The following is a 20,670-nucleotide window of genomic DNA, read 5'->3' as shown; positions in this document are numbered from 1 at the left end:
ACGGCAGCCCCCTCTTTCTTTCCCGATTGGCGGGGTTGCGAAGTGTCTTTCCCATTGGGTGTTTTGGAAGAGACGCATGAGGCAGCCAATCAGGAGCCGCTCGCCCCATCCCCGTGAGGGAATAAAAGGCCAGCAACGAGAGAAGCTAGATATTGTTACATTTCGTTTTTGTGAGCAGAGTTTGAGCAAGTCGTTGTTATGTCTGGCCGCGGAAAGCAAGGTGGGAAAGTGCGAGCTAAGGCCAAGTCTCGTTCGTCTCGTGCGGGGCTGCAGTTTCCTGTAGGCCGTGTGCACCGGCTGCTGCGCAAGGGGAACTATGCGGAGCGAGTGGGTGCTGGCGCCCCCGTTTACATGGCTGCAGTGCTGGAGTATCTGACTGCTGAAATCCTGGAACTGGCTGGCAACGCCGCCCGCGACAACAAGAAAACCCGCATCATTCCCCGCCACTTGCAGCTGGCTATCCGCAACGACGAGGAGCTGAACAAGCTACTGGGCAAAGTCACCATCGCCCAGGGCGGGGTCCTGCCCAACATCCAGGCGGTGCTGCTGCCCAAGAAAACCGAGAGCCATAAGGCTAAGGGCAAGTGAGGCTGCTGCGTCCCCTAGGGGAGAAGTTTCCCCGCGACTCGATCTGCGTGAACCCAAAGGCTCTTTTAAGAGCCACCCACAAATCCCGAAAAAGAGCTTGTCAGTCCCTTATAGTTCCTAGGAAGTCTGTACTAGACTATAGAGCTGTGATACTGAAATGGGATGCTTAGTGTCCGTGGTGTAAACGGAACAAAGCAGTCGGTCCCAATTCATACAGGGCGAAAAGAAAATAGATATCCATGAAATCCGGCAAAGATAGAGGTTTCGTTTTAAGAGTTTGAGGGGGTAGATGAAAGCTGTGAATTAGTTTTTCTCTCCCAGGTTGTGAGGTCAAGAGCTGGAGCTGTCCCATGAGTGAGAAGGCCAACAATGTTAAGAGTAAATGAATGGGACAGGAGACCCCTCATTTCTGTCTTTAGTGAAACACCCTTGTCCTTTGGCCTGGCTCGCAATGAGCTGCAGCCGGCTGGAGAAGAAAGGAAACATTGTTTCCAAGGGCGGATCTTTCCAAACCTCTTCAGACCTCCCGCCACGCACGCATCCCCTCCGTTCTCATTCAGCAGCCACAAAGCGAATTCACTCCTTAGAAAACGTGCCCCTTTGGGGGGAGGGAGAAGATCAGAGATGCTAAAAGCCATGCAAAGGGTCACACAAAGCAGCGTCTCTGGCATAGAATCCAGATGTCGGGACATGTGCTTTAATCATTAGATCATAACACCTCCCCCCCCACCCAACAACCACCCAGATCCTGCTTCTACGGGCGCCAATGAAGCGGGGGATCAGGACAGAACAAACCATGTGGTTAGGAATAAGAGCTTCCCACCTGCCCCATAGTCTAGCTCGCCTTTCGCTAGAGCCTATATCAAAGCCCCCGACCCTGTACTTAGGACTTCATATCATATGTTGCCATGGAAATTATTGTGATCCTCATACCCTTGAAAAATTCAGACTTATGGATCATATTCTCCTGTGGATCTTGCTTTCATTCAGTGTTTCATTCACTCGGTGTTTATAACATCGAGCCGGAGGGGCGGGAAGTGCATTCAGAGGAGAGGCACAGATTCAAATGCAAGCCGGAGGTTTGTTTCTAGGTGGAGTTGCAGAGGGGAAAACTGCCCCCCCGCTGTGGGGCCGACAGAAACGTTCTGCACACGTGGCTCACGTTGGGAGTCGCAGTTTGAGTCTTTCCTGCCACTGCATGGGCAGAGGGGAGCCCGGGGCCCGTTGCGGGGCCGGGGTCCCCCTGCACGGTGCACGAGCCGCTGACTCACCCCACCCCCCTTTAGCGCCGACACCCCGAATTTAGCAGCAGAGATCAAGGACCAGCCTGCCACAGCGCTTCGCCACCAGGGAGCCTTGTGTCTCCCCGGGAGAGCGACGGGGGTGGGGTGGGGTGGGGGGGACACAGGTCCACGGGCACCTGTGGACAAACACGCGTGGGCGTAAAATCTCCAGCCAATCCCTGTCAAGCCCGGGAAATTCAAATACTGGCCAGCCAATCAGAGGCGAGGACTTAGTTCTAGCAACCCTCCTTGACACACCTGACCCCCGCACTCTTGTAAGGAGGTGGCGGTTTTCAAGTTCCAGCCAATCCCCGTGCCCCAGAGACCAGTCCCCGCCCCCTGCACTTCCAAAGGCGAGAAGCGCTCAAACCCCAGAAGCCTCATGAGCCCAACAGGGGGAGCCGCCCCCTATGGCCAATCCATGCTGAGCCCGGGAAATTTAAACCCCTCAACGGTCGCCCGGCTGCTCCTAGCCAATCAGGAGCCAGGACTGGGCTATAAATGGCGCACAGCGGCGGCGGGGTGCTTATTGCTCTGCGGCGGGACTGGAGAAAGGCTGGTAGCGCGCTGCAGCGAGCATGGCCCGTACCAAGCAGACGGCTCGTAAATCCACCGGTGGCAAAGCGCCCCGCAAGCAGCTCGCCACTAAAGCTGCCCGGAAAAGCGCCCCCGCCACGGGCGGGGTGAAGAAGCCCCATCGCTACCGCCCCGGCACCGTGGCCCTGCGGGAAATCCGCCGCTACCAGAAATCCACCGAGCTGCTGATCCGCAAGCTGCCCTTCCAGCGCCTGGTGCGGGAGATCGCCCAGGACTTCAAGACGGACCTGCGCTTCCAGAGCTCGGCCGTCATGGCCTTGCAGGAGGCGAGCGAGGCTTATCTGGTGGGGCTCTTCGAGGACACCAACCTGTGCGCCATCCACGCCAAGCGAGTCACCATCATGCCCAAGGACATCCAGCTGGCGCGCCGCATCCGCGGGGAGAGAGCCTAGGGCCGCTCCCCTCGGAGCCCGCCGGCTCCCGAACCAACGCCCCCAAAGGCTCTTCTAAGAGCCACCACGTGCCCACGCGAAAGAGTTTAAATTCACCCTTTATGTGCTTTAATCAGGGTTACATTTGCTAAGTGGTTTTTTTCCCTCTAAACATGGAGTCTGGTTAGTGCAAACCTTCGCGTTCTATAAATGTTGCAATTAGGTCCGTCTGCAAATGCGATCTAGTTTTGCTACCATTAGCTCACCGGAAAAGAAAGTTACTTATAAGATGTTCAGACCTTAGTCGTAGTCAGGTTTTCAGCCCATTTTCTAATCCGACGATGCTGGAATTGGGGTGATTCCATTTACACTGAACTGAAAAGTTGGTAGTGAAATGCAGACTTGGCCCAGGGTTGGTTGACGGATGTAGGTGGCAGGTAGCCTCGGGGGAGATGAAAAGCACCCAAGGAACAGTATCTTTAAAGGCCTTATTGAGTGACTCCCCAGTCTGCCCCCTCCTCAGATAGCTGTTCCAAGGCCGAGTCCCTACTGTGGGGTTTATATATAGAAACTCAGAATCTGTTTTTGGATTTCTAGGGAGAAAAATATTTCGGTGAACATAAATCTGTTTAAAAGGAGTCGAGCGAGATGGACATGACACGCCTTTGGATATGGCGCCACTTTGTGGCCTTTGTACTTTGACGCTGAGAACCAACTTTTTAACCATCCGTCCATTTATTGCCACGAGGGGGGCACACAGGAGGCTAAACTAAATGGCCAAGACAAATCGGTGCAACCAGAAAAGATCCCCCAACTGCTGGGAAGTCAACGGACTTCCCACTCCTGTGTCTGCGATTCCAAGGTTAATCAGGGGGCTAGAGTGTGGTGTAGACACGGCGCAGGTTATAAAATAGTCCCTGTGTGAACCATTTGAACAATGTAACAGCAGGCGCAAATGTCCCTGGAAGTTGTTAAAAGCACAGCCGGTTTAAATAGAGCTCGTCCCTGGGTGGGCTCGAACCACCAACCTTTCGGTTAACAGCCGAACGCGCTAACCGATTGCGCCACAGAGACATCTGTTTTGAAGGCCACATACCTCCACTTCCCTTTCACACGTAGCATTATCTATTCGTGGCTTCTCCTTTGGGGCCATTGACTCGTTTCTACTACGGCAGCCGATGTAATTTCTTCTTCATTGTACGAAAGCTCAGCGCGGTGAAAGCACAACCGAGAAGGCGCAAGGACCGCTGGGGCTACAGGGGAAGACCACCTGTGGGGGCGGAGATAAGCAAAGGAAAGCTAGCGAGGGAAAGGACCAGGTATGGATGGGGCTGGAAATACGAATCAGTGGCTCAGGTTAGAGAATGACCCCCAAGCAGGACGAAAGAGGAGCTTGTACCTTGGAGTAGTTGTCGCCGCCTTTGCGCAGCACAGGCTCGCATACAGCAAAAGGCACCAGCGACCTCCTGCCTGCCCTTGTCACAAACTCTTTCACGGCTGCTTTGGAGGCCGGAGGTTGCAAGAAGCAGGGTGACCCTTCCGTGCCGGGGGCTTTATAAACAGGAGCTTGCTTGGAACTCCCCTGCCGCCCAAAGCACAGCCATGGGGGGGGAGGGACCGTGAGCCCACACTTTGGTGCTGATGTGTTCCACCCCAAAAAGGGAACTAAAGCAAGGGGACCGACGAGGATGGGATTCGAACCCACGCGTGCAGAGCACAATGGATTAGCAGTCCATCGCCTTAACCACTCGGCCACCTCGTCTTGTCTGGAGAGTGGGAGTCTGATTTTCATAGACATCATATCCTGGGTGCTGGGCGCCCCAGCCCAGCGCTGGAAGCAAACCTGGTGTATGGGAAAGTTGCTTCAAGGAGGGGATGTAGCTCAGTGGTAGAGCGCATGCTTCGCATGTATGAGGTCCCGGGTTCAATCCCTGGCATCTCCACGTTCTTTTTCTCTCCCTAATTATGTGGGGTAGGGAAAGGAGCCGGGGGCAGACAATGGCCCCCCATCACACTCCCCCCCCATAGGCAGACTGCCTCAAGTGGCAAAGTGTAGCCCATGTTTCTCCGCTGCTCTGCTCCCAGAGAGACTCCCCTGAGTGGTTGCAGCCATCTGCGAAAAGAAGATCAAAAAGGGAGCCACGATTTATAATCCGGAGTTACCCTTTAAAACAAAGTAATTTCAATATGGACGGAAGAGGGAAGAGCCGCTGAATTCTTCCCCAGAGTGCTGGAAAACAGAGGGGCGCGGCTGAGCCTAGAGGAGGGGACAGCCAGGGCTTTCTGCTCCAACCTCCGGCCAAGAGGCAGGATTTGTTGGATCTGCTATCCAAGACAGAGGCAGAGCCATCCCCTCTTTGAAAACGTCTAGTGAAGAGGCATCCACCAAGTCCCAAACCTGTCTGGGCCATCGTCCAGCGGAATAGCAGCAGGGTTAGAAAGCTTTGGCTCAGGGATAGGTTTCAGGAATTTCTCAGGGGGTGGGTGGGTTGGTTGGTTGTTTTTTTAAAAGACTCCTCTTGCGAGCAGCAAAAGAGAAGTCACAGCGCCAGTCGCACAGGGACCCAGGCCACTGCCCCCTGCTGGCTGTGGTTTGAAGCAGGCAGGATTGTAACAGGTCCACGGGTGGCCATAGGCCACTGACGGGGAGTTGCACAAGAAAGGCTGAAGCAATCCTTTCCCCGTGTGCGTTGGTGGTATAGTGGTGAGCATAGCTGCCTTCCAAGCAGTTGACCCGGGTTCGATTCCCGGCCAACGCAACACCTAACTAATTTTTATTAAAAGAACAGGACGTTAATGGGGTTAATTTCACACCCATGTTGCCCTTTATTAGTAACGCAACATACAAAGACTGCAGAAAGCAAGGAGCTCCCAGCACCCCCAAAAATCCCACTGCCGAAAGCAAGCCCCTGAGCCCGGCTGGTCATGCAGGCATTTCAGTGGGGACCGTGAATTAAACGCAGCAAAGCCGCCACCCGATAGTTCTCCTGGCAGGACTCTTTGTTGTTCTTGCCAGCGACCCTGTGCTTCAAGCGAATGAAAAGGAAACCGTGTTAAAATGGATCTCTCGCCTTATGGCCCTGGTGCAAGAACACGCACATGCATGACACCCATTTATACAAACCTCTGCCAACGCCTAGCAGAGTGGCGCAGCGGAAGCGTGCTGGGCCCATAACCCAGAGGTCGATGGATCGAAACCATCCTCTGCTATCTCCCTTTTTCTGCCCCATAAAGCCAGAACATTTTTCTGCTTTCATTTGTTCTGCATAGCACAAAAAACACACATTCTCTGAATACTTCGTGTTTGGCAATAAGAAAAGACAGGGTTGCCGATATGGCAGAATGTCTTTTAGTGTCGATTTTTTTATTTCTTCAGTCTATGCTGTCTTGTGTCCACAGAGAAAAGTTCGATTTTTTTATCGGTTGCTGTCTTCTCTTGCTTTAGCTAATGAGCTTGGAAGAGCTATAAATCTATTTTGAAAACACCATACCACTGTAAGGTGCGTGCGTGCTCACGTTGTGGTATTTTGGATTGATTAAATTGCTTCTGCTAGTCCACACCCATTTTTGCGTTTTTTTCACATCTGGATGAGCCTGGTGGGTTACTTGTGTGACTTCCCACATCCCCCTTTATGATTCCAGCTCATGTCAGGTACATAGAGAAGGAATACCTAGCCCTGGAGACGGGGCTCTTAAAGCTGCAGCCAGAGCTCTTTGGGCAGCGCTTCACTGTGGACATGGACCCCTCGCCCTGCCGTGGCTGCACCAGATGCAAGGGGCCAGTGTCAAACTCCTGAGGGGGACTCTGTCCCTTCAGGAGTATGAGATGGAGGTGGTCCCTGTTAAGGGGAGTGCAAATGTTATAACTTTGATACTTTGTCCCAGAGAGGGGGGCCTGAACTTCCCCAGGCCACTGGCTAAAGTGACCCCCGCTCAGTTCCATCTCAAACCGGGGAGAGATGTGACAAAGTGGGGATTTCCCCTCATTATGTTGTGTGTGAGTCTTACTGTTCAGCCTATGTGAATTTTACTGTTTTGCATGAATACTGTGTGTGCCTCAGTTTCCCCTTTTGCTGCACTAATACCCCACTGGTGGCAATAGGGGTGTGTGACTTTGGCTGAGACCTCTGGGGCAGGTGAGTCTGCTCCAGATGCCTGCTTGGATGCTAGGACGGGTGCCCTTCCTAACCTGAGACCCAGACAAACACAAGTAGGAGCAACAGGTGTGTCTGAGGTTGGGTGGCTGGAAGCTGGGAGTCTGTTTGTGGGGATCCAAGGCCGCCTGGTCCAGGACTCCCCAGGATGGAGTGGGTTGAAAGTCACGGATTTCTGCCCTAACACGTCCTGTTCTATACTGTGTTCTTGTTAATTAATAAACCTTCTGTTTTACCAGCCGGCTGAGAGTCACGTCAGACTGTGGAGTCGGGGGGCAGGACCCTCTGGCTTCCCCAGGAGCCCCGCCTGGGCGGACTCGCTGCGGGAAGCGCAGGCTGGGGCAGGGGAGGCTGACGGCTCTGAGGTCAGACCCAGGAACGTGGAAGCCGGGCAGTGTCTTGCCCTGGGGACAGGATATTCCCAGAGAGGAGGCTCCCCCAGAGTGCTGCCTGGCTTCTTAGGGAGCAGATCCGGAGCATCACCTGGGGACGCCGTGACACAGGCCTCCAGGGGTCCCCTCAGTACTAGAGGAAAATAACAGCCCCCCTCCTTTTGCAATGGAAGAGATGCTGGGGGTTCAAGCTCCTTTTTTTGCATTCCTATCTGATGCAGGACGCCTAGGGGTGCAAGAGCTATGAACTGCACGCGGGCGCGCGCGCGCGCGCCAAAATTCACTCTTTGGGGTTTAAAGTAGAATTCTGGCTCAGGATTGGCTGGGGTGCGACGCGCTGTGTCTCATTGGTGGGAGGGGAATGAGCGTCACGCGGCAGGGCTGAGAGGCGGGCGGGAGAGGGCGTTCCCGCCGGCGTCCCTCGCAGTTCTCCCTCTGGTCGGATCCCAGCCTAGTTAAGCCCTTGGCCTGCGCCAGAGAACACTTGCATTCTTGTGCTGCTTAGACTCAGAGCAGAAATGTCCGGTCGGGGTAAGGGTGGAAAGGGCCTGGGTAAGGGAGGTGCTAAGAGGCACCGTAAAGTCTTAAGAGACAATATCCAGGGTATCACTAAACCAGCGATCCGCCGCCTGGCTCGCCGCGGCGGGGTGAAGCGCATCTCGGGGCTGATCTACGAGGAGACCCGCGGGGTGCTGAAGGTTTTTCTGGAGAACGTGATCCGCGACGCGGTGACTTACACCGAGCACGCCAAGCGGAAGACGGTAACGGCTATGGATGTGGTGTACGCCCTAAAGCGTCAAGGGCGCACCCTGTACGGGTTCGGGGGTTAAACTGCCAGCCCAGGAACCGGTACGGCTACTGCAATCCAAAGGTCCTTTTAAGGGCCACCCACTTTTGCACAGGAAGAGCTGGGTTTGCTGGGCACAGAGGTCTAGTTGTATATGTTTTAAATTACAGTTTACTAGTTTTCCGAGGACGCTTATTTTTATGCAAATTCACTTGTGTGGCGTTGTATTAAGGGGTAGTTCTTGATAACACGTGTTTTCTGGAGTCTCCTGAGCACTCAGCTTTTGGGTTTCCTTCCAGTTTAAATCCTTTTGAGTTCACTTAAACCGGCTCGTGTATACCACTGGGTCCATATAGGTAACTGTGGATTCTACTATTCAGAAGAAAAAGTTTTAATTAATTTCTAAAACTCTTCTGATCTTTTTTTTTTTTTTTGAGATAATGAAAGAACGATTTCCTTGCGGCTGAATAGATGAAACCCTGTGGGGGGGGGGGGGGGGGTCATGACCGCTAGTAAATGCTCTTGATTTCTCTGCAGAAACTGTTGGGGGAGACTGTGCTTGTGATGTGAAATCCTTGTGCAGCTAACCCTAGCTGTGGATGGTTGGATTCGTGGCTAACGTCCGGCTTTTATTTAGAGAGAGCTTCCTTCTCCGTTGTCTTTTACGAAGCCCTTTGATACTTTGTAACAAAGCAGCTTCCTTGCCTTCAGCAGGAAACTGCCTTTGCGTGACAAGGGAAATCTGTTTTCATAGTAATCTAATAGTGACTAAACTGAAATACTAGAATTGTCATGATTTTCCTTCCTCCCGCCAAAGATTAGTCCCTTGCAAGCTGTCCTCTTTCAGTAAGAGTCAGTATGGGAGGATTGAAGCTGCTTAAATTCCTCTAAATTTCATCTTCCAACCTCTCATTTGTGATCAGATGCATGCATCACTTCCTTCCCCTCAGCTCTATAAACCTGCTGTAAAAGCTTGTTCTGCGCAGGGGACGTGACCCCCAACATTGCAGTTGTCTTGTTCCCAGCTTGTGCAAGTACCCCTAGTTTGTGACTAAGCAAAACAACGGTTGTCTAATATAGCTTGTAACTGAGACCGGGTTAGTTCCTTCTCAGCTGTTTAACAGCACTTCTTCTGCACTAAATAGAGTTCTCATTGAAAATTCAGATCTTAAGTTGTCAAAGACCATCCCACTGCCAAAACAGAGCGGTGTCCGTACTAAAATGCCATTGATGCAAGATAGACCCATGTGATTTCTTTAGCTGAAGAACCTCCTGCTGTCAACCCACTGCCCCATTCGAGAAGACTGTTTCAGGCTTTCAGTATCATTGCTATCTACATGTAACATTGATAGGGCACTTGTTTGTTTTATAAACATGCCTAGCTTTGGCTTATGAGGGCTCAGGTTCTTCTCCCCCCTCCCCCATGTCTTCTAGCATTAGCTGAGGCATTCTTTCCCAGTAAGGCAGTATCATGCACATAAGAGAAATCATCCTAAGTATACTATACAAATAAATCATTAAGTTTCCCTTACCTTCTTGACCACTTAACAGACTTTAAAGTGGCCATTCAACCAAAAAAACTTCAACACCAGGCTTCAATGAGAAACTGCAGAACTGGAATAAATTTGCAAACTGGATGCCATCAAATTAGGCCTGCATGGAGACTGGGAGTGGCTGGGTCACTACAAAATAATTTTCCCTATGCTGATACTTACCCCTTCTTGTCAACTGTTGGGAATGGCTGATGTCCACCTGGATTTCATTGCCCTTGTTAACACTACAAAAGTAATTTTCTCTCCATATTCACCCCCTTCATGTCAACTGTTGAGAATAGGCCACTTCCACCTTAATTGAATCGGCCTGGTCAGCACTGACCCCCAGTTTGGTAAGGCAACTCCCATCTTTGCATGTGCTGTGATATATATTCTGTTTACTGTATTTTCCACTCCATGCATCCGATGAAGTGGGTTTTAGCCCATGAAAGCTTATGCCCAAATAAATGTTAGTCTCTAAGGTGCCACAAGGCTGACTCCATTTTCCTTCTTGAACAACGCAGTTCCTTTAAAAAAACAGTATAGCTCTGTTAAGTATTATTGGTTTATACCCTCCAGTTGTATCATTATTGTAACAAGGAGTCCGGTCAATTCCAGGAGAGGCGAACTTGCTTTTGTAGTGAGCCAGCCACCCAGCCCCTATTCAAGCCCAAATTAAGAGTGTTAAATTTGCAAATTCTCCAGTATAATAATGCCTGCATCTGTAATTTTCACTTCGTGCACCTGAAAGGGGGCTTTTTACCCACAAAACTTATGCCCAAATAAATCTGTCTTTAAGGTACCACCGGACTCCTCCTTGTCTTTGTCGGTACAGACTAACATGCCTACCCCCGGATACTTGACTAACATTGTAGTAGCTTAGTTGAAAAAAGTACTTGCAGGTTAATATCCGAACCAGATAGAAGCACAATGTTAATATCCGTGTAACCGTACACAGCAAGACCAACTCTTTCTATGCAGGAATGAGTGGCCCTTAAAAGGGCCTTTGGGTTGAATCATTTTTGAGGATCAGCCCCCGACCCCTACAGGGTGCGCCCCTGGCGTTTCAGGGCGTACACCACATCCGTGGCCGTCACGGTTTTCCTTTTGGCGTGCCCGGTCTAAGTCACCGCATCCCGAATCACGTTCTCCAAGAAAACCTTCAGCACCCCGCGGGTCTCCTCGTAGATCAGCCCCGAGATGCGCTTCGCCCAGCCGCGGCGAGCCAAGCGGCGGATCGCTGGTTTAGTGATACCCTGGATATTGTCTCTTAAGACCTTACGGTGCCTCTTAGCACCGCCTTTCCCCAGCCCCTTTCCACCTTTCCCGCGCCCACAGAACAAAACACCATCCCTTGTCAGAGCCGCTCTCGGCGGACCAGAGGGAAAACCTAGGAGCGGAGCCGGCGGGATCTCTCTCCCGTCCCCTTCTCTGCCCTACCGGGTGCGGCGACTCCCCACCCACCAATCAGACACCGAGTATCGCACCCCTGCCAATTATTCGCCAGCCATTAAGTTTAAATTTGGCGCCCGGACTTATTCCTGAGCATGCGCAGAAAGGAGTTGCAAGACGCGAGGGAATAAACACTCCCCTCAGTCTCAATAGGCCGGGTGAGGGAAGAGATATTTCGGCCGCGGGCTTGTAGGACCCGGGAGACCCCCCCTACCCCAGCTACAGTATTTGGCGGGAGAACGGCTGCTGCAGCCGGCTCCCTGGGGCAAGCCGGTGTTGGAATATCAATTTAACTGGGGGGGGGGGGGGGAGAACCTCTAAAACAGAGACACCCAGGGAATCTGTCATCGTGCCAAAACTTTTAATGTCCCTCCCCCCAAAAAGGCTCCTGGGGCACTATTGCATGCAAGGCCGGGGCTGCACGTCCCCTTTCTTCTTCGTGCACAAATCGAGGCGTTTTCGTTCCCCTTTCCGCCTGTGTAAACGCACAGCGTTCTGAATGCTACTCCCAGCACTAGGGGTTCAGTGAGTTTTGAGTAAATCGAAATCCTCCCGAAATAACTGTTCGCAGAACCAATCACATCGCTGAAGTTTACAGCCTCTCTGCTGGGCTGGACACCGGAGTTTTTAAAACCCCCCCCACAATAAAACATAAAGTTCCCTTATTGCGACTAAACGAACCCATTACTACATCCCTATAAACCACTTCGCTTCAATGATAACGTAGCCAGCAGTGAAACAAGCTCCTTCCGTGGGGAAGTGGGTGGCCCTTAAAAGAGCCTTTGGGTTGAAAAAATGCAAGTCACGCTTTAAAAAAAAAATCAATCAGCCTCCGAAGCCGTACAAGGTGCGCCCCTGGCGCTTCAAGGCGTACACCACATCCATGGCGGTCACCGTCTTCCGCTTGGCGTGCTCGGTGTAAGTCACCGCGTCGCGGATCACGTTCTCCAGGAAAACCTTCAGCACCCCGCGGGTCTCTTCGTAGATCAGCCCCGAGATGCGCTTCACCCCGCCGCGGCGAGCCAGGCGGCGGATGGCCGGCTTTGTGATGCCCTGGATGTTATCCCGCAGCACTTTACGATGTCTCTTAGCACCGCCTTTCCCCAGCCCCTTACCGCCCTTTCCGCGACCTGACATGACTACAAAAACTACAAACCCCACACGAAAACACAAAATGAAATCTTGCTTTCAAAAAGCATGGGTTTATATAGGCGATGGTCCGACCGGAGTGAAAACCGAAGGCAAAAAGGCGGGGCGCAGCATCTCTCCCCTCCCGCTCGCCCCGCCCAGGGTGACCTCGACTGTCTCGCTCACCAGTGAGACACCTAGTATCGCTCCCTGGCCAATCATTAATCAGCAGTTAACTTCAAATGCCGCTTTGGCGCTGCCTCTACTCTCTGCGCCTTCACCGCACAGTGATCAGTGAGTGAAGGATACAAGCAATGCTCCCCTTTGGGATGGGGCCCATTAAAAAGCAGGAAGGAGAATATATTTCTTACTGACCCAGATCCCTGTAGGACAATAGTTCTCAAACGTTTGTACTGGTGACCCCTTTCACATATCAAGCCTCTCAGTGCGACCCTTATAAATTAAAAACACTTTTTTATATATTTAACACCATTATAAATGCTGGAGGCAAAGCGGGGTTTGGGATGGAGGCTGACAGCTCGCAACCCCCCACAGAATAACCTCATGACCCCCTGAGGGGATTTGAGAACCCCTGGTCTAGGTAATACTTAGTCCTGCTATGAGTGCAGGGGATTGGACTGGATGACCTCTCGAGGTCTCTTCCAGTTCTATGACTCTATGAACATTCTGTTAAGCTAAACAAAATCACACAGTGGGATAGAAGGGTGATAAGCCTCCTCTATCAGCAGACCCACCAGCTGGCTCTCTAACACCAAGCGTAGTGTGGGGATCCACATGTCGGGTGGACTGCAGGCTCAATTGGAGGCTGACTACAAACTCCCTTCTGTGGGTTTTTGCATGGGAGAACTGCATCATCCGATTGTTCAGAGTCAAGTCAAACATTGCTCCCAGCTGCTGAAAAAATCTTTGCAGCCTTGTCTTTTTCATATGTGCCGGAACTCAGGGTGATGCTGCACCCCCCTGGCTTGAAATGGTTTCCATCACATACAGGGTTTACAGTTTGGTTGAATGGCTTTCAGCACCCCACACTATACAAATTGTTCCAGAACACAGAACCACTGTGTCCTTTTGGTCTGCTGCCCACATGGCTCATTTTCTTCAGGGCTGGTTCCCAGGTTCCTACAGCCGGGGTTCTCAAACTGGGGGTTAGGACCCCTCAGGGGCCAGAACTTGTTAGCACAGAAATGATGTCCAATTTGTGTCCATTTATTCTTTTACGTAAAAGAATAAATGGACACAAATTGGACATCAGGAATGGTAACACACAAAAGGCAGTAGAATAACACTTCATTCTTCCTGGACATTCTATAACAGATTTGAAAGTAGCCATACTTGAACAAAAAAATTTCAGAAACACACTTCAAAGAGAAGCAGCAGAACTAAAATTAATTGGCAAATTTAACACCATTAATTTGGGCTTGAACAGGGACTGGGAGTGGCTGGCTCATTACAAAAGCTGCTTTGCCTCTCCTGGAATTGACACCTCCTCATGTATTGTTGGGAGTAGACTACATCCACCCTGATCGAATTGGCCCAGTCAACACTGGTTCTCCACTTGTGAGGTAATGCCCCTCTCTTCAAGTGCCAGTATATTTATGTCTGCATCTGTAATTTTCACTCCATGCATCTAAAGGAGTGGGGTTTTTACCCACGAAAGCTTATGCTCAAACAAATCTGTTAGTCTTTAAGGTGCCACCAGACTCCTTTTTGTTTTTGTGGATACAGACTTAACATGGCTACCCCCTGATACTTGATACAATGGTGGAGATTCCACAACCTCCCTAGGCAATTTATTCCAGTGTTTAACCCCCCTGACAGTTAAGAACCTTTTCCTAATGTCCAGCCTAAACCGCCCTTGCTGCAGTTTAAGCCCATTGCTTCTTGTCCTCTCCTCAGAGGTTAACAAGAACAATTTTTCTCCCCCTTCCAGTTGTAGCAACCTTTAATGTACTTGAAAACTTATCACATCCCCTCTCAGTCTTCTCTTCTCCAGACTAAACTAACCCCATTTTTTCTAATCTTTCTTCCTGGTTCATTCCACATCAGAAAACACCAGCTGTACCAATGATCCCATATCAGTTTCCCAAGTCTATATAAGCTTATATCAGCTCTGTGTGTGTGTGTATGCATGCACACACATGTTAAGAAGATTGTTTCCAAGAATAGCTGGAGATGTATAGGCATGAAGGCACCCAAGATTGTTTAAAATACAGCATCACAGATTAAATTCCTGAATAGGGTTACTTGTTGGTCAAGGACCAGTGTTCTGAGCCTTCAAATTCAGACATACTCTTTGTTGAAGACAGAGATTCTAAAGAATAGTGACCATATACATGGATGAAATATGCAGAAAGAAAGAATGGAAAGGATTGATATTTACCAACAGGTACTAACAGTGTGTGGGGGAGAAGATGGGAGAATGAGAGAATGTAGTGTTATGAATTACACCTGGTAGGACACGCACACAACTGCTGCGAATTACACCTGGTAGGACACGCACACAACTGCTGCGAATTACACCTGGTAGGACACGCACAGTTCGAATCTAGGCTGAGGCACATAAACAAGGTCCACAACTGCAGAGTTCCCAAAAGACACTAAGTTTATTACGCTCGAGCGTGGTGCCCCCCTGCTAGCCAGGGGGGGACCCTGAATACAGATTATACAAAGGTTATATACTTTTTGGCAAAACATGTTGCCTTCGTGCATCGGAAACCTTAGCCAATAAACAAACCCTTGTCTTATCTACCACCTATCCCTGCTTGGTGCATTCCTCGTGCTATACCAGTATGTTAATTAAACAGCATGGTCCTAAAGCCATGCATCAGTAAATCAGGATGGGAGGCCTCACATCAAGGCCAAGAGACAGGGAGTTAGAGACTGACAAAAAACAGATACTGGGAGTCAAGGCAGGCTGGAGACAAGGAGGAGGATTTTCACAGGGATTCAGTATCTAAGGATCACTCCTCCTGGTGTATGATGTGCTGGCATTTAAACAACGGCGGGCCCCAAACCAAAATGGAGTCACATGTGCTGACTTTTCCTTAACAGTAACACTACCTAGCTGCCATGATGGGGGTTGCCCAAATGACTGCACAGATCCTGTGAAGGTAAATACCACAAGACATACTGCCTGGAAAGCCAGACTGACAGCTTCCGGTCTGGCCCTTGGTTGGTCCAAGCACTTTATTTAAGCCCAGGAGTGCAACAAGATGGACTCTCTTGCCAATGATGCACTGGCCTATTGACTGGCACTTGAAAGCCTGACTCTGACCCTTAGCTACAGGGGTACTGGGACAATTTGTACAGTGGAGGTGCTGAGAGCCATTGAACCAAACTGCAAACCCTGTGTATGATGGAAACCACTTCAAGCCAAGGGGTGCGGCAGCCCCCTACTTCCAGCACCTATGCACCCTACGCACCACTGTACTAATCTTTGTGCAAAATATGTATGCCGTGCGAGGTGTGTCATTTGAAAATGGTGTGCAACACCATTCTATGTGAAGTTAGGATGATGTTGGTGGCACGGATGCAAACCCGCCTGGCCTGGATTAGGCAAATCTGTTCAAGCAGGCCTTAAACAAAGGGCAAATTGACCCCCTCTGTCACAGAGTGCGGGGGAGTCAGAGCCCTGCACCCCCCCACTTCCTACAATTCAACGTGACTCTCAGCCAGCCAGTAACACAGAAGGTTTATTAGATGACAGGAACACAACCCAAAACAGAGCTTGTAGGTACAGAAAACAGGACCACTCAGTCAGGTCCATCTTGGGGGGGATGGGAAGCCCAGGCCCAGGTTCTGGGCCTCCCCCTGTCTCCCCAGCCAGCTCCAAACTGAAGCCCCCTCCAGCCCCTCCTCTGGCCTTTGTCTCTTTCCCCCAGGCCAGGAGGCCACCTGATCCCTTTGTTCTCCAGCCCCTTCAGTTGGAACCTTGCGGGGAGGGGCCCAGGCCATGAGTTGCCAGGAGATGGGGTGTCGGCCATTCTCTGTGCAGACCCCCTCATACCTGCCTTCTAGGGCTTTGCAACAATCACACCCCCCCTTATCCCCCCACCTAGATCCCTGGTACTTAACCTGGGGTGCACGCATCCCCTGGGGGTGTGAGATGCCCTTTCTGGGGTGGGAGACAGGCCAGATCTTTTTTTAGAAGGTAAATCATGGAAAACACAAATTAAGCACAGGCAGGTAAGTACAACTACTTAGCTTTATCAAAGCTGTGTATTTATTAACATGATACTTTTTTAATGATTATTGTAATATACCAACAAAAAAATATCTCTAGGCTTAAAGAACTGACCTACTTCAACGATTTTTGATAAGGGGGTGCGAGAACAGATTTTGAGGACCAAAGGGGTGAAAGTTAAGAACCACTGACCTAGATATTTCAAAAAATGCTAGGGGAAACTGAGGTACCCCCACACTATTCAGAGAAAACATTGCGAACAGGCCCACTTCCGCACACCCTCTAGCCAGGTGTCATCAAAAGGCCTTTCTTTGGCAAGGACACAGAGCTGCATTATTGGCAAGGGCTCGGACACGAGTTCCTGAGGGATTTCAAAGGTGCAGTTCATGGCCGGATAAAGTTATTAAAACTAAACTGGTCAGTCATTGTGTCCCAGAAACTCAGCCAGTTAGATTCTTCCCCGACCAGCTACAAGCCTAGGAGGGATTTAATTCCGGCAGTTACCAGGGGAGGATTTACAAGTGTTTGTAACTGGCAGAAGGGGCTGAGATCTTAGGCACTGTGCAGAAGGGCCCGGCAGATTCCCTCTCGCAGCTCCCCCATGTATGTGCCCGAATGGGGGAATGGGGCCACTTGGCATTAAGGAGACAATTGCGGCCCTTTCGCAAGCCGGCGCCGTGGCTTAGTTGGTTAAAGCGCCTGTCTAGTAAACAGGAGATCCTGGGTTCGAATCCCAGCGGTGCCTTTTCATCAGCCAAACCTTTACTCGCGCCGCGCACACGCGTGTGGCCACCGCTCCCGCCTCCCTTCCCCTTTTACGGGGCCCCGGCGCTTGGCGAACAAGCCGCTCGCCGAGGCGAGTTTATTGCCAGTTGGGGACTCCTGTGGATCGGTCTGCACAAAATGCCACAGAGTAATAAGGGTCCTGGGGAAAAAAAATAAAAATACATTTATTCCCTGACCGGGAATCGAACCCGGGCCGCGGCGGTGAGAGCGCCGAATCCTAACCACTAGACCACCAGGGAGGCGATGAAAGTGTCCTTCCACAACGTGCTATACAAGGTAAGGAGCGGAGTTCGCCGCTCCGAGCGAACACACGCAGCGCTGCTGACCGAACACGGATTCAGACCTAGCCCGGCTTTACCACTCCGCCAGCCAAGGAATAGAGTAAATGCAGGGATAAAACCTGGCAGCAGCGAGAGCACCTCTCCCTCCCCACCCCCCCGCACAAAGTCTCCTTGTCCTCCTTGGTGCGGTTCAGTCCAGGGAGGAAAAACACTCCTCAGAGGGTCACGGTCACGCCTTTTCCCCACTCCCCTCGGGAGGATTCGGGCGCGGGAACCGGATTAGAGAGGGATGCTGGCGGAAGGGTAGGAGGTGCCGTGTTTCAGGGTGTTTGGTGAAGGGGTGGGGGGTTGGGAACTGACTTTGTTTAGAAGCCTCCGTACCAACTTCTCGGGGTGCTTGATTGAACTTGGGGGCACCAGTGCCGGGCAGCGGACCCGGAGAGTTGCTTATTTTCTGAACTTCCGCAATTAGTTCATCCCTGTTCCCCCCCCTCCCCGGTCATTTGCATATCAACCCACCGCCTCGGGACGGGGGCGGCGTTGAAAAAAACGGCTTCTTTTATTTCAAAAGAAAAAACAAAAAAAACCCACTTTTCTCCAGACAAGAGAAGTTGCAAATACGGAGCCAGACCCTTGTGCTCAAACCGACTCCGAATCTTCACTCAGTTGTTGCAGGCCAGAAACAAGATGGTGATAAAACAAATATTTGATTGATTCGTTTCCGGGCCCTAGAGAAACTCTCTGTAGCCGCTGCCTTCCTCGGGTTTCTTCTTCCCTGAAGACCAGCCCCCGTCTGGGCAGGCTGGTTTGAGCATTGGAGAAGCTACGTTTTCAAAAGGGTCGTTTTAAAATTAAAATGGTCATGTTTGTACTGAACTCCTGCCTCTACCGGGAAGGGGTTTAGGGACTGCGGGTACTGCCTTGTAAGGCCAGAGGCTAAATTCAAGCTCTTTTTCCTTCGTTTGTGATTGTATAAACAGATTCGTAATTGCAGAACCAACCCATTGCGACATTATCTAGGAAGCGGAGTAGCACAAGTGTTGCAATGATCTGACTCCGGTGCCAAGAAGGCACTTAGCCAGTGTGAACTTGTTCTAGGAAGCAGAAAAAGGGTGAATTTCAACTCTTTCGCGTGGGCACGTGGTGGCTCTTAGAAGAGCCTTTGGGGGCGTTGGTTCGGGAGCCGGCGGGCTCCGAGGGGAGCGGCCCTAGGCTCTCTCCCCGCGGATGCGGCGCGCCAGCTGGATGTCCTTGGGCATGATGGTGACTCGCTTGGCGTGGATGGCGCACAGGTTGGTGTCCTCGAAGAGCCCCACCAGATAAGCCTCGCTCGCCTCCTGCAAGGCCATGACGGCCGAGCTCTGGAAGCGCAGGTCCGTCTTGAAGTCCTGGGCGATCTCCCGCACCAGGCGCTGGAAGGGCAGTTTGCGGATCAGCAGCTCGGTGGATTTCTGGTAGCGGCGGATTTCCCGCAGGGCCACGGTGCCGGGGCGGTAGCGATGGGGCTTCTTCACCCCGCCCGTGGCGGGGGCGCTTTTCCGGGCAGCTTTAGTGGCGAGCTGCTTGCGGGGCGCTTTGCCACCGGTGGATTTACGAGCCGTCTGCTTGGTACGGGCCATGCTCGCTGCAGCGCGCTACCAGCCTTTCTCCAGTCCCGCCGCAGAGCAATAAGCACCCCGCCGCCGCTGTGCGCCATTTATAGCCCAGTCCTGGCTCCTGATTGGCTAGGAGCAGCCGGGCGACCGTTGAGGGGTTTAAATTTCCCGGGCTGGGCAGGGATTGGGGAGAGGTGACTAAACCCCTCTGTTTCCACTCCCTAGAGCAGAGCGCTAAGCGCCTGGCCATAGAGCGGACCCTGGTGTGTGCTCAATGCCTGGGAGGGGATAGAGGGACACATTGGAGGGGGGAGCTTGCCAATGCTCAGTGTCTGAGGGGGAATGGAGGGGACACTGGGAGGGACTTTCCTCAGTGTCTGAGGGGCACTGGGAGGGGGGTAATAGAGGGCTATGCGGGGGGCTTGCTCAGGGCCCAGGTGGATAGAGGGGACACTGGGAGGGGGTCTGCTCAGAGCCTAGGGCAGTGGCTCTCAAACTTTTTTACTGGTAACCCCCTTCACGTAGCAAGCCTCTGAGTGCGACCCTCCCCCCTTATAAATTAAAAACCCTGTTTTATATACTTAGCACTATTATAAATGCTGGAGGCAAAGCAGGATTTGGGGTGGAGGTTGACAGCTTGCGACCCTCCATGTAATCACCTCGCCACCGCCTCAGTTTGAGAACCCCTGGCCTAGGGGGATAAAAGGGAAGTGGGAGGAGTGCTCCGTGCCTGGGGGGGAGGGCATAGAGGGGTACTGTGCGGTTTTGGGTGCTCACTGCTGGCAGGGATAGAAGGGAAGTGGAGGTCTTGCTGAAGAGCCCCTGGTCTGCGCGTTCTGCGCCTCCCGCGGATTTTCAGTAACTCGCAGCAGGGGTAGTTGAGCTTTTTGAATTTCCCGGGCATTGGCGGGAGACACAACCCTCCCCGACCCTCCATCCCACAAAGGCGTGCGGGGGGTGGGAGAAGGGGGCGTGCGTGCCCTGGGCCCCCTTCGCTGATTTGCTGGCAGCATGGCGCGCAGCCGTTTATACCGTTTGAATTTGCCGGGCTGGGGTGAATTCCGCCGCCCTCCAGATTCCACCCGCTTTCCTTCCCACTCTCGGAAGACCGGATACTGGGCCAGATGGACCTTTGGTCTGACCCACGGTAGCCGTTTTATTGTTCTTCGCCCTGATACAGCCTAGCAGCCCCTACAGCACGGGAAAACGCGCAACCCGCCTCCAGCACTTTGTCTTCCTCGCTTTATTAAAATTACTACGTGTGTCGCCCCCACACCTGGCAAAGGACCTTGTTACTTGTTCTCATTACCTGCTGCACCGTTTTCAGTTCTCTGGGAAGGGATCAGGGGAGGTTTTCTACCCCTGGGGCGTGTTTTCAGAGAACTATGGGCCTTCTGTATATTCTTAACAGGTTTCAGAGGAACAGCCGTGTTAGCCTGTATTCGCAAAAAGAAAAGGAGGACTTGTGGCACCTTAGAGACTAACCAATTTATTTGAGCGTGAGCTTTCGTGAGCTACAG

The 20,670-nt window shown here is 51.8% G+C and overlaps 6 protein-coding genes and 6 non-coding genes across 12 annotated transcripts; 6 read left to right on the top strand and 6 right to left on the bottom strand.

Annotated features, from left to right (window-relative positions):
• Positions 1-181: 181 nt before the first annotated feature.
• LOC125628327 (histone H2A.J-like) lies at positions 182-637 on the top strand. Its single transcript, XM_075122483.1, has one exon. It carries the CDS (start codon positions 199-201, stop codon positions 586-588), a length of 390 nt encoding a protein of 129 aa, XP_074978584.1. The 5' UTR covers positions 182-198; the 3' UTR covers positions 589-637.
• Positions 638-2,417: 1,780 nt separating this feature from the next.
• On the top strand, positions 2,418-2,927 carry LOC125628336 (histone H3). The gene has a single exon (XM_048833306.2). It carries the CDS (start codon positions 2,450-2,452, stop codon positions 2,858-2,860), a length of 411 nt encoding a protein of 136 aa, XP_048689263.2. The 5' UTR covers positions 2,418-2,449; the 3' UTR covers positions 2,861-2,927.
• A 912-nt stretch (positions 2,928-3,839) lies between these two features.
• Positions 3,840-3,913, bottom strand: TRNAN-GUU (transfer RNA asparagine (anticodon GUU)). Its single transcript has one exon. It is a non-coding gene; the product is annotated as a tRNA-Asn (tRNA).
• A 606-nt stretch (positions 3,914-4,519) lies between these two features.
• Positions 4,520-4,601, bottom strand: TRNAS-GCU (transfer RNA serine (anticodon GCU)). The gene has a single exon. It is a non-coding gene; the product is annotated as a tRNA-Ser (tRNA).
• Positions 4,602-4,710: 109 nt separating this feature from the next.
• Positions 4,711-4,782, top strand: TRNAA-CGC (transfer RNA alanine (anticodon CGC)). Its single transcript has one exon. It is a non-coding gene; the product is annotated as a tRNA-Ala (tRNA).
• Positions 4,783-5,526: 744 nt separating this feature from the next.
• TRNAG-UCC (transfer RNA glycine (anticodon UCC)) lies at positions 5,527-5,598 on the top strand. The gene has a single exon. It is a non-coding gene; the product is annotated as a tRNA-Gly (tRNA).
• A 2,294-nt stretch (positions 5,599-7,892) lies between these two features.
• On the top strand, positions 7,893-8,638 carry LOC142069863 (histone H4). Its single transcript, XM_075122485.1, has one exon. The coding sequence runs from the start codon at positions 7,904-7,906 to the stop codon at positions 8,213-8,215; it is 312 nt and encodes a 103-aa protein (XP_074978586.1). The 5' UTR covers positions 7,893-7,903; the 3' UTR covers positions 8,216-8,638.
• Positions 8,639-10,747: 2,109 nt separating this feature from the next.
• On the bottom strand, positions 10,748-11,504 carry LOC125628444 (histone H4-like). Its single transcript, XM_075122317.1, is given in 2 exon segments — positions 10,748-11,070; positions 11,489-11,504. Coding segments are annotated over 2 exon segments (339 nt in total).
• Positions 11,505-11,515: 11 nt separating this feature from the next.
• Positions 11,516-12,404, bottom strand: LOC125628335 (histone H4). The gene has a single exon (XM_048833305.2). The coding sequence runs from the start codon at positions 12,291-12,293 to the stop codon at positions 11,982-11,984; it is 312 nt and encodes a 103-aa protein (XP_048689262.2). The 5' UTR covers positions 12,294-12,404; the 3' UTR covers positions 11,516-11,981.
• A 4,755-nt stretch (positions 12,405-17,159) lies between these two features.
• On the top strand, positions 17,160-17,233 carry TRNAT-AGU (transfer RNA threonine (anticodon AGU)). Its single transcript has one exon. It is a non-coding gene; the product is annotated as a tRNA-Thr (tRNA).
• Positions 17,234-17,441: 208 nt separating this feature from the next.
• Positions 17,442-17,513, bottom strand: TRNAE-CUC (transfer RNA glutamic acid (anticodon CUC)). Its single transcript has one exon. It is a non-coding gene; the product is annotated as a tRNA-Glu (tRNA).
• Positions 17,514-18,679: 1,166 nt separating this feature from the next.
• Positions 18,680-19,206, bottom strand: LOC142069862 (histone H3). Its single transcript, XM_075122481.1, has one exon. It carries the CDS (start codon positions 19,172-19,174, stop codon positions 18,764-18,766), a length of 411 nt encoding a protein of 136 aa, XP_074978582.1. The 5' UTR covers positions 19,175-19,206; the 3' UTR covers positions 18,680-18,763.
• Between the last annotated feature and the right edge of the window lie 1,464 nt (positions 19,207-20,670).

This window comes from Caretta caretta, chromosome 23 (genome assembly GCF_965140235.1).
Source record: "Caretta caretta isolate rCarCar2 chromosome 23, rCarCar1.hap1, whole genome shotgun sequence".
NCBI lineage: Eukaryota > Metazoa > Chordata > Testudines > Cheloniidae > Caretta > Caretta caretta.
The sequence above is the reverse complement of the archived record's forward strand: the minus strand, read 5'-3'. Positions and strand labels throughout refer to the sequence as shown.

Excerpts from the sequence above, each read along its gene's own strand:
- LOC125628327 (XM_075122483.1), top strand. The coding sequence starts at position 199 with ATGTCTGGCCGCGGAAAGCAAGGTGGGAAAGTGCGAGCTAAGGCCAAG.
- LOC125628336 (XM_048833306.2), top strand. The coding sequence starts at position 2,450 with ATGGCCCGTACCAAGCAGACGGCTCGTAAATCCACCGGTGGCAAAGCG.
- LOC142069863 (XM_075122485.1), top strand. The coding sequence starts at position 7,904 with ATGTCCGGTCGGGGTAAGGGTGGAAAGGGCCTGGGTAAGGGAGGTGCT.
- LOC125628335 (XM_048833305.2), bottom strand. The coding sequence starts at position 12,293 with ATGTCAGGTCGCGGAAAGGGCGGTAAGGGGCTGGGGAAAGGCGGTGCT.
- LOC142069862 (XM_075122481.1), bottom strand. The coding sequence starts at position 19,174 with ATGGCCCGTACCAAGCAGACGGCTCGTAAATCCACCGGTGGCAAAGCG.